Source organism: Ranitomeya variabilis, chromosome 1 (assembly GCF_051348905.1).
Source record: "Ranitomeya variabilis isolate aRanVar5 chromosome 1, aRanVar5.hap1, whole genome shotgun sequence".
Taxonomy (NCBI): domain Eukaryota; kingdom Metazoa; phylum Chordata; class Amphibia; order Anura; family Dendrobatidae; genus Ranitomeya; species Ranitomeya variabilis.
In genome coordinates this window covers 969,586,953-969,598,962 of record NC_135232.1, presented here as the reverse complement: position 1 = coordinate 969,598,962, position 12,010 = coordinate 969,586,953, and the positions used below count along the sequence as shown (strand labels likewise).

The window sequence follows — 12,010 nt, the reverse complement described above, 5'->3', positions numbered from 1 at the left end:
ATATATTCATACATTTCTAGGAGGAATAGCCGAAGAATGGTGAAACATTTTTGTTATTTTATGGAAAATTACACAATTTGCTAAAAGAATAAATCAGGATTGTAGACTGGTCCTTTTTAAAATGATGTAGCTATAATGCATTTTTATTGGATACCTTTACTATAATACTGAGGTACATTAACATGAGCCCACAAACCTTTTAGCAGCGGTCACACATTGTAATGCATTTTGTTGCAGTGCATTTTATTCTAGAGTTTGTGGACTATGGAAAAAAATTGCATATAAGGAATCAATCAGTAGTATCAACCACCTCAAAATTGCATATATGTGCTGGTCTTTGCAGTGTAAATCCATCAACATCTTTATATCTTTTATCTGTAGCTGCATTTATCATAAGTAATTATCATTTTCATGCATATGCAAATGAGGTGTTAAGTGCTCTGGGTTTGACAGAGCACTCGGGGAGCCGCTGCCTCCAGAGGTTGTTTCAATCCCCAGCACCAACCTCTTGAGCTTGATTGATTACTATCTGATTTCCTTGTCTGGCACTTGATGTCCTACAGACAATGAGCTATCAAACAAGCTAAAGAGGCAGTGGTTTTCTAAGTGCTTTGTCACACCCAGAGCACTTAATGCCTCATTTATATGAATTAAAATGTTGTTTTCTCAGGAATTCTGCAACAGACAGAATAAATACACATGTCCTGTTCTGATGAATTGCAAATCTGCCTGTACAGAACTAAGACTTATTTAATCTAATATTTTCACTGATCAGGTTTGCTTCTGCAACCCCCCACCCTTTACAAGGCTTACAAGTTCCAGCCTTGGACCATTCCTGTACTAGATGCACCAACTAAATACATTGATTTGCACTTTTTACCAAACCATTCTAAACCTCATGTAATTGTGCACTTCACGCTGACATTAAGTCATTTTCCTGACACATGCAGATATGTGTGTGAAATTCATTGCCCCGTTGACACCTGTTTAGGGTTAGACTACAGGAGAGGAGGACCTCACTGCTTGGGAAGTGTACACCACAAGGTTAATGATAATGGGTTACCTAGGCTTCAAAGAACATGGCATGACCCCTGCATGCCGGACATTCCTTCCAGATCTGTGCGGGTGTTCAGCATCCCTAGGGCAGGAACCAGCAGTACGTGCTAGCCAGCCCATCCTTTTGAGTGATGAAGAGGGACAGGTTCAGGACCATTTCATTAAGAGAGAGATAATATTGTCAAAATGTCTACATCCCCTATATGTGGGCTGGGTTAGGCCAGCACAGCAGTATTTGTATATTTCTCGCCTAATCCGCTTTGTCTAGATTCACAATGACATTTTGTCGGCATTAGGTAGATATATGATATTAACCAAAAGGCTGTGTTTACTAGCCCAAAGCCATCGCCACCTCAGGTTTCACCCAGAATGGAGCTGCGTTGTGTTTCTCTTGGACAGATATCATCTTGTAGATATTATCTGCAACAAATGGAAGAAACAAAGATCCTTGTGCAGATTATTTTATACAGGGTGTTGGGCCGTGTGTAACCTGATCGAGCTTTTTGTTTGGTAGTAAGTTTGAATTCTAGCAAGTCTGAGAAACTGGGATGGGTACTAGAAGAAGAAGATTGCTGGTGGAGATTTTCACTTCTACCAAAACGCAATGGTTCAGTATACAGGAAAGACTTGAAAAGCTTTTTCCAAATATTGCCTCCAGAAAATAACCTGTTTATACGGGGACTTTCTGACTGCAGGAACAGACAAGGCCACGGGACTGGCCGGAGTAGTCACAGAGGTTATAGGACTTGGCCTTTTGTGCTGATGAGATCTATTCCTTAAGACTGTTCAGTGTGAGCACACCAAGGACTTGGGACCATCATTACTGAGAAGCTGGGTTATTTTCCCTCCATACATCTTCGTTTTTCATGTATTTGTGCTATTCAGTTTTTTAAACTTATAACATAGATATTTGCATCCGTGTGTGGTTTATGTGGAGTTTGCACTTGTGACTTTGACCTAATCGTGTTGGAGTTTCCAAATATCTTAAACTAGCTGCTAGTATCTAGAAAGATGAAAAGCAGGCTTCTTCTTCCCATAGCCATTCCCCGAAATTGGGGCTATAGAAAGGCAAAAAAGGAGCTAGTCACACTCTTTCATACTCCCGTGTGCAGACAGTAATGTATGGACTGGCTCATATAGGCAGATATGGGGCTATCGGGATCTGCACCTTCATTTTAAGACGGCTTTGAGGTGTATCTGTGGTCTGTTTTCCTTTGTGTTTTTCCAAAAATGATACAAAGCCGAAGCATTTTTGCCTCACTTTCCCAATATCTCTGCAATTTTGCAGCAAATTTGGAAAAACAAAGCAAAAATGGAGTGCGGATGCAAAACATGAACCCACCCTGAATACCCCAGTCCTCTTCTGAACTTGGCTTGTAATCAGTGATGACTTGTCATGGCTGCATGTGACCCCTGTAGAGAATCAGTGAGCTTTAGTAAAGTGCTGTACTGCTGGCATCACCACTCGGCCATGATGCTTTAAAGGGGATGTCCACTACTCGGACAACCCCTTCTCAGTCACCATGTTTCACCCTCACAAAATAACAGCCATACTCGCCATCGGTGTGGGCTCTCCTGGGGCTCATTTGACAGCGGCCACTTCACCCTCACCTCCTTCTGACAAATGAGTCATTTAGAGGAAGTGACAGAGCAGCCGCAGCTCTCACTTCCTTCGGATGTCAGTTACATCCTAATGAAGGAACAGTGAATTGGCCACAGGGATCGCATGACATGAATTGGCTGCAGGGATCGCATGACCTAATGTCATCCGAACCCTGGGAGAGAGCCGCTGCCAACACCGCTGGAATGGCGCTCTCTCTGGAGGTGATTATAGATGTTACTAGATGGTGGCCCGATTCTAACGCATCGGGTATTCTAGAATATGCATGTCCACGTAGTATATTGCCCAGTCACGTAGTATATTGCCCAGTCACGTAGTATAATGCTCCATGCAGTTATGGCCCCATAGATGCCCCATATAATGCTCCATGCAGTTATGGCCCTATAGATGCCCCATATAATGCTCCATGCAGTTATGGCCCTATAGATGCCCCATATAATGCTCCATGCAGTTATGGCCCTATAGATGCCCCATATAATGCTCCATGCAGTTATGGCCCCATAGATGCCCCATATAATGCTTCATGCAGTTCTTTATGGCCCCATAGACGCTCCATACAACATTGTGCCACATGTAATGCTGCTGCTGCAATAAAAAAAAAAAAATCACATACTCGCCTCTCGTCGCTGCTCCTCAGCATCCCGTCTCTCCGCACTGACTGTTCAGGCAGAGGGCGGCACGCACACTAATACGTCATCGCGCCCTCTGACCTGCACAGTCACTGCAAGAGGACGGGGAGACGGAGCGTTGCCCGGCGAGCTCCGCCAAGCCGCTCGTGCCGGACGCCATCTTCCGTTCCCAGGATGCATTGCGAAATTACCCAGATGACTTAGCGGTCTCGCGAGACCGCTAAGTCTTCTGGGTAATTTCGCAATGCATCGCCGGGAACGGAAGATGGCGGCCGGTGCGAGCGGCTCGGCGTACTACGGAGGGTGAGTATAGCAGGTTTTTTTTATTATTTTTAACATTACATTTTTTTACTATTGATGCCGCATAGGCTGCATCAATAGTAAAAAAATTGGGGACACACAGGGTTAATAGCGGTCACGGAGTGCGTTATCCGCGGCATAACGCGGTCCGTTACCGCCGGCATTAACCCTGTGTGAGCAGTGACCGGAGGGGAGTATGCGGGCACTGAGTGCAGGGAGTAAGGAGCGGCCATTTTCTTCCGGACTGTGCGCATCGCTGATTGGTCGTGGCAATGGTCGTGGGCGTTTTGCCACGACCAATCAGCGACTTGGATTCCATGACAGACAGAGGCCGTGACCAATGAATATCCATGACAGAAGGACAGATAGAAGGACAGACAGAAAGACGGAAGTACCCCTTAGACAATTATATAGTAGATTCTTAGTGGGAATCATGGGGATTCAGTAGGTTTTGTCTGACTAGCGGACAACCCCTTTCTTAACAGCACGTTTCCATCAGCACAGACATTACCACTGCTTGTCATCGCCACCTAGTTACAGTAATATAGTAGAGGGTTGCACATTTTAGCAGTCGGCTAACACTATGCCAAACGTGCTTTTGTAAGTATTTAGCTTTAAATTAAAAAGATGGTCATTATTTAGCTTCTAAGTAATGATTTGTAAACTGTGGAGTTTGCATGGGAGGCAGATGTCAGCCACCGTGAGAATCACTAAGATTTATTGATGGAATAATTAAGCTGGTAAATGCAATTATTTTGCTTAATGATTCTTTGGCCTTATTCACCATAAGCAAGATCATATTCATTAACACCAAAGGAAATCTATTACCCTGTGCCCTTCATCCCTCAGTTCTAGTCATACATGTTGAGCAAAATGCTACTCTTGATGGGCATGGGTAACGGATACAGTTAGGTCCATATCTATTTGGACAGAGACAACATTTTTCTAATTTTGGTTATAGACATTACCACAATGAATTTTAAACAAAACAATTCAGATGCAGTTGAAGTTCAGACTTTCAGCTTTCATTTGAGGGTGTCCACATTAAAATTGGATGAAGGGTTTAGGAGTTTCAGCTCCTTAACATGTGCCACCCTGTTTTGAAAGTCAGTTCGAAGAGACGGGACGCTGAGGAGCAGCGACGAGAGGTGAGTATGTGATATTTTGTTTTTATTGCCTCAGCAGCAGCATTACATGTGGCACAATGCTGTATGGAGCGTCTATGGGGCCATAAAGAACTGCATGGAGCATTATATGGGGCATCTATGGGGCCATAACTGCATGGAGCATTATATGGAGCATCTATGGGGCCATAATGAACTGCATGGAACATTATATGGGGCATTATATGGGGCATCTATGGGGCCATAAAGAACTGCATGGAGCATTATATGGGGCATCTATAGGGCCATAACTGCATGGAGCATTATATGGGGCATCTATGGGGCCATAACTGCATGGAGCATTATATGGGGCATCTATGGGGCCATAACTGCGTGGAGCATTATATGGGGCATCTATAGGGCCATAACTGCATGGAGCATTATATGGGGCATCTATGGGGCCATAACTGCATGGAGCAGTATATGGGGCATCTATGGGGCCATAACTGCATGGAGCATTATATGGGGCATCTATGGGGCCATAACTGCATGGAGCATTATATGGTGCATCTATGGGGCCATAATGAACTGCATGGAGCATTACACTATGTTCCAAATTATTATGCAAATGACATTTTTCTCGGATTTTCCTAAATGGTCAGTGCAAATGAGTCAGTCTAATAAAAGTCATCACCCGTTAGATTATACATCGAATTTTATTGAAGAAACCTCCCAATGATAACAGTATAATCTCCAAAATGAATAAAACCTCAAAATGCCCTGTTCCAAATTATTAGGCACAGTAGAATTTCTAAACATTTGATATGTTTTAAAGAACTGAAAATGCTCATTTGTGGAATTTGCAGCATTAGGAGGTCACATTCACTGAACAAAAAAGCTATTTAACTCCAAAACATCCTAACAGGCCAAATTACATGTTAACATAGGAGCCCTTCATTGATATCACCTTCACAATTCTTGCATCCATTGAACTTGTGAGTTTATGGAGAGTTTCTGCTTGTATTTCTTTGCATGAAGTCAGAATAGCCTCCCAGAGCTGCTGTTTTGATGTGAACTGCCTCCCACCCTCATAGATCTTTTGTTTGATGATACTCCAAAGGTTCTCTATAGGGTTGAGGTCAGGGGAAGATGGTGGCCACACCATGAGTTTAATCTCCTTTTATGCCCATAGCAGCCAATTACTCAGAGGTATTCATTGTCATGCATGAAGATGATTTTGTTCCTGAAGGCACGTTTCTGCTTTTTAGACCATGGAAGAAAGTAGTCAGTCAGAAACTCTATTTACTTTGCTGAGGTCATTTTCACACCTTCAGAACCTTCAAGGGAACCTGTCACCCCGTTTATTTGAAGATGAGCTAAAAATAGCGTTAAATAGGGGCAGAGCTGGGCGTTACATTAGTGTCTTTGTGTGCCTTTATTACCCACCTATGCTGCTGAAATACCTTTGTAAAGTCGCCGTTTTCTGCTGTCACTCACGCTGGTCTGGTCCTATGGGCGTGGTGACAGCGCTGTTTCTCCCCCATAATCCTGCTCATCATTACGTTGGTGGCGTAGTGGTGTGCGCATGTCCAAAAGGCTAATCCACTGCCCAGGTGATGAAAAACAGCACGATCTGCGCTATTCAGCCGTTTACCGGTGGGCGCGGCCATCTTTCCTGTGGCCGCGCGTGCGCAGATGGAGCGCTCTGCTGCCCGGGGCTTCAGGAAAATGGCCGCCGCGATCTCCATCTGCGCACGCGCGGAATCCCGCGGCCATTTTCCTGAAGCCCCGGGCAGCAGAGCGCTCCATCTGCGCACGCGCGGCCACAGGAAAGATGGCCGCGCCCACCGGTAAACAGCTGAATAGCGCAGATCGCGCTGTTTTTCATCACCTGGGCAGTGGATTCGCCTTTTGGACATGCGCACACCACTACGCCACCAACGTAATGTTGAGCAGGATTCTGGGGGAGAAACAGCGCTGTCACCACGCCCATAGGACCAGACCAGCGTGAGTGACAGCAGAAAACGGCGACTTTACAAAGGTATTTCAGCAGCATAGGTGGGTAATAAAGGCACACAAAGACACTAATGTAACGCCCAGCTCTGCCCCTATTTAACGCTATTTTTAGCTCATCTTCAAAAAACGGGGTAACAGGTTCCCTTTAAATGGCCCTACCAGCTGGTTCCCCATGATTCCAGCCCAAAGCATGACTCCTCCACCTCCTTGCTGACGTCGCAGCCTTGTTGGGACATGGTGGCCATCCACCAACCATCCACTACTCCATCCATCTGGACCGTCCAGAGTTGCTCGACACTCATCAGTAAACAAGACTGTTTGAAAATTAGTCTTCATGTATGTCTGGGCCCACTGCAACCATTTCTGCTTGTGAACACTGTTTAGGAGTGGCCGAATAGTAGGTTTATACACCACAGCAAGCCTTTGAAGGATCCTACACCTTGAGGTTCGAGGGACTCCAGAGGCACCAGCAGCTTCAAATAACTGTTTGCTGCTTTGTAAGGGTATTTTGACAGCTGCTCTCTTAATCCAATGAATTTGTCTGGCAGAAAACTTCCTCATTATGCCTTTATTTGCATGAACTCTGTCTGTGCTCTGTTTCAGTCACAAATCTCATCAGAGTATGATGATCACTCTTAAGTTTTCGTGAAATATCTAATTTTTTCATACCTTTCCAAGGCATTGCACTATTTAACGCTTTTCAGCAGCAGAGAGATCCTTTTTATTTCCCATATTGCTTGAAACCTGTGACCTGCATAATAATGTGGAACATCATTTTTGAGTTGTTTTCCTTTAATTAGAATCACCTGGAAAACTAATTATCACGTGTTTAAGATTGATTTCAGTGATTCATTGAGCCCTGAGACACAATACCATCCACAAGTTTATTTGAAAAAGAAAACAATTAAATCTTTAAGACACTTAAATCCAATTTGCATAATAATTTTGAACACAGTGTATATGGGGCATTATATGGGGCATCTATGGGGCCATAAAGAACTGCATGGAGCATTATATGGGGCATCTATGGGGCCATAACTGCATGGAGCATTATATGGGGCATCTATGGGGCCATAACTGCATGGAGCATCTATGGGGCCATAACTGCATGGAGCAATATATGGGGCATCTATGGGGCCATAAAGAACTGCATGGAGCATTATATGGGCCATCTATGGGGCCATAACTGCATGGAGCATTATATAGAGCATCTATGGGGCCATAACTGCATGGAGCAATATATGGAGCATCTATGGGGCCATAACTGCATGGAGCAATATATGGGGCATCTATGGGGCCATAAAGAACTGCATGGAGCATTATATGGGGCATCTATGGGGCCATAACTGCATGAAGCATTATACTACGTGACTGGGCAATATACTACCTGGACATGCAATGTACTGCGTGAGCTGCGCAATGTACTGCGTGGGCTGCGCAATGTACTGCGTGGGCTGCGCAATGTACTACGTGGGCTGCGCAATGTACTGCGTGGGCTGCGCAATGTACTGCGTGGGCTGCGCAATGTACTGCGTGGGCTGCGCAATGTACTACGTGGGCTGCGCAATGTACTACGTGGGCTGAGCAATGTACTGCGTGGCTGCGCAACGTACTACGTGGGCTGCGCAATGTACTACGCATACATATTCTAGAATACCCGATGCGTTAGAACCAAAATTAGAAAAATGTCTCTGTCCAAATATATATGGACCTAACTGTATTTACAGTCTGGGTGGTCTACAGACCACATATGGTGGCACAATCTGCTTTTGAGATTGTTTCATGTGAAGAATTTTGCTAGGAATCGCAGGAACAAGAAGAACCACATCTTGTGAAGTGTAACTGGTAAAGCCAGCAGTGCACAGTAATGTCTCTGTCCTATGGTGTAGGACAGTGATAGACCATCTGTGTAGTGAAGAGGACGCCATGGATGCAGAAAAAAAGACCTTAGTCTTTGTGGCGTTATCTAACCAGGATTGTCCTTTTTCTGATCCCCCAGCTACTAGCAGAAATAATCATACAGAATGAAAACTGTGGACAATTAAGTCACATTTCTTCTTCTCATTCATTTCTTAGAGTTATTTTTATAAGGCAATCTGTTATCAGGTTTTTGTCACTTAATCTGAGATATACAACCAAATCCCATCTAGTTCATTCCAGGGACAAAGAAGAGATCCCACAAAAAAATATATATGTATAAAATCAATACTTTTATTAGGTCACATGTGACAATATATAAAAAGCAAAATACCGTCTCGAGGACGCCAGGTATACACGAAGAAAAAAATCTGAGAGTAGCATGGGTAGAGACAGAGACCCTGATTCCAGTGATGTCACTTACTGGGCTGCTTAGTATACTTTTCATTTAATCACTGTCTTATCAGTAGGTTATCACTAGAGGACTAGTAAAGCTGCTGCCATATAGTCTTCCAGTCATGATTTCTTTATAACCCCGCCTCCACCACTGATTGGCAGCTTTCTGCCTATCCACAAGGTACATAGCTGCCAATCAGTGCTGTGATGAGGTTATACTCTGCCCTTTCATTATTGTGCTCTCCGCTAGGGTAGCAAACGCCTGGTGACAGATTTTCCTTAAGGGAAACATGACAACAGCAGGGGAGAGACCTGTCACTCCAGGGCAGCGGACAGAGAAGCCACCTGGCACCCACCTGTCTCACTCCTCTCCCATGTGGCTAAGTCCTCAGTGGCTATTAAACTAGGTTTTTCTCTGAAACCTGGCTGAAATTGTGCAGCCAGGGTCTGATACATGCTGCCTGCCGATGCCTCCCTATGGTGCGGTACCCAGCAACCCTCTCCAATGTGGTGTGCTAACCAGTGCAGCCCCCGAGCCGTGGCACGCTGACTAATTTAACCCCTACCTGTGGCTTGCAAACCAGTACAGACTTCTCCCTTTGGCACGCTAACTGGCGCAGCCCCCTACCCTTTGGCACGCTAACTGGCGCAGCCCCCTACCCTGTGGCACGCTAACTGACACAGCCACCTACCCTTTGGCACGCTAACTGGCGCAGCCCCCTATCCTTTGGCACGCTAACTGGCGCAGCCCCCTATCCTTTGGCACGCTGACGCAGCCACCAACCCTTTGGCACGCTAACTGACGCAGCCATCTACCCTTTGGCACGCTATCTGGCGCAGCCCCCTACCCTTTGGCATGCTAACTGGCGCAGCCCCCTACCCTTTGTTACGCTAACTGATGCAGCCCCCTACCCTTTGGCACGCTAACTGGCGCAGCCACCTACCCTTTGGCACGCTAACTGGTGTAGCCCCCTATCGTTTGGCACGCTAACTGACGCAGCCACCTACCCTTTGGCACGCTGACACAGCCCCCTATCCTTTGGCACGCTGACGCAGCCACCAACCCTTTGGCACGCTGACGCAGCCACCAACCCTTTGGCACGCTGACGCAGCCACCTACCCTTTGGCACGCTATCTGGCGCAGCCCCCTATTCTTTGGCACGCTAACTGACGCAGCCACCAACCCTTTGGCACGCTAACTGGCGCAACCCCCTACCCTTTGGCACGCTAACTGGCGCAGCCCCCTACCCTTTGGCACGCTAACTGGCGCAGCCCCCTACCCTTTGGCACACTGACGCAGCCCCCTACCCTTTGGCACACTAACTGACGCAGCCCCCTACCCTTTGGCACGCTAACTGACGCAGCCATCTACCCTTTGGCACACTAACTGGCGCAACCCCCTACCCTTTGGCATGCTAACTGGCGCAGCCCCCTACCCTTTGGCACGCTAACTGGCGCAGCCCCCTACCCTTTGGCACGCTAACTGGCGCAGCCCCCTACCCTTTGGCACGCTAACTGACGCAGCCCCCTACCCTTTGGCACGCTAACTGGCGCAGCCCCCTACCCTTTGGCACGCTAACGCAGCCCCCTAACCTTTGGCACGCTAACTGACGCAGCCCCCTACCCTTTGGCACGCTAACTGGCGTTGCCCCCTACCCTTTGGCACGCTAACTGGCGCAGCCCCCTACCCTTTGGCACGCTAACTGACGCAGCCCCCTACCCTTTGGCACGCTAACTGGCGTTGCCCCCTACCCTTTGGCACGCTAACTGGCGCAGCCCCCTACCCTTTGGCACGCTAACTGGCGTTGCCCCCTACCCTTTGGCACGCTAACTGGCGCAGCCCCCTACCCTTTGGCACGCTAACTGGCGTTGCCCCCTACCCTTTGGCACGCTAACTGGCGTTGCCCCCTACCCTTTGGCACGCTAACTGGCGTTGCCCCCTACCCTTTGGCACGCTAACTGGCGTTGCCCCCTACCCTTTGGCACGCTAACTGGCGCAGCCCCCTACCCTTTGGCACGCTAACTGACGCAGCCCCCTACCCTTTGGCACGCTAACTGGCGTTGCCCCCTACCCTTTGGCACGCTAAGTGGCGCAGCCCCCTACCCTTTGGCACGCTAACTGGCGTTGCCCCCTACCCTTTGGCACGCTAACTGGCGTTGCCCCCTACCCTTTGGCACGCTAACTGGCGCAGCCATCTACCCCTTGGCACGCTAACTGGCGCAGCCCCCGACCACAGTGCCTTGGCTACTGCAGCCCTCCATTTCTTGCCCTTCATACTCCAGCATTTGTGCCCACATTAGTCAGTGACTTGCACACCGCCAGCATGGCCCCCGCAGTGTGGACCAGCCCCTGGACACACACGTGCTACCTGTGGCTACACAGCCTGCAGTGAAGGGCTGGCCCCCTGCTGGTAGACGAGCCCCCTGCTCCCTAGCCTGGTGGCTGCTGTCAGTCACTGTGGGATGTGGCGGGGGATCGCCCGGGGCAGGGGGAAGGTGCAGCGGTCCCTCCCTCCCTGCGCTATGCTGCTGCTGACAGGCTCCGTGATTCTCCGTATAATTGATGTGTGGGCTGTGCAGCGACAGCCTGGACTGTACCATCGTAGCTCTGCGCACAGGGGAGGCGTAGCGCGGAGTCTCCTCCGTGACGCGGGTAGAAATGAGTGCGTGTGGGCGGCTCCCCCTGTGTGCCCGCCGTGGTCCGCTCCTCCCGTGTTGAGTCTCTGGAGTTGCTGTCAGCGGGGATACAGGCTGTGCGCTGCGCGGAGCCGCCGCCGCCTCTCCTGACGTGTCCGAGCATGTCCACAGCACACACTGCGCTCACACACGCTCCGGGATCCGGGCTCTGCTCTCCTGCAGCCGTCAGGCCACTCGGGATCTAGTGCGGACACGCAGCCCCGCCAGCCGGAACCATGGGCTTCTACGGCACTTTAAAAATGATCTTTTACAAAGTAAGTAGTGCTGGGTGCCGG

General features: G+C 48.2%; 1 protein-coding gene across 4 annotated transcripts in view; it reads left to right on the top strand.

The window, feature by feature from the left end:
- The window catches only part of FBXW7 (F-box and WD repeat domain containing 7), a 211,932-nt gene that overhangs the window by 169,828 nt on the left and 30,094 nt on the right, over positions 1–12,010 (top strand). The window contains exon 1 of one of the 4 annotated variants that reach the window (XM_077279335.1): positions 11,633–11,989. The exons of 2 other annotated variants lie outside the window; for them this stretch is intronic. In XM_077279335.1, coding sequence (XP_077135450.1) covers positions 11,951–11,989 — 39 coding nt within the window. In that variant the 5' untranslated portion in view covers positions 11,633–11,950. Of the gene's footprint in view, positions 1–11,632; positions 11,990–12,010 lie in introns of those variants that run through there. One more of the 4 variants, XM_077279333.1, reaches the window with a different exon arrangement.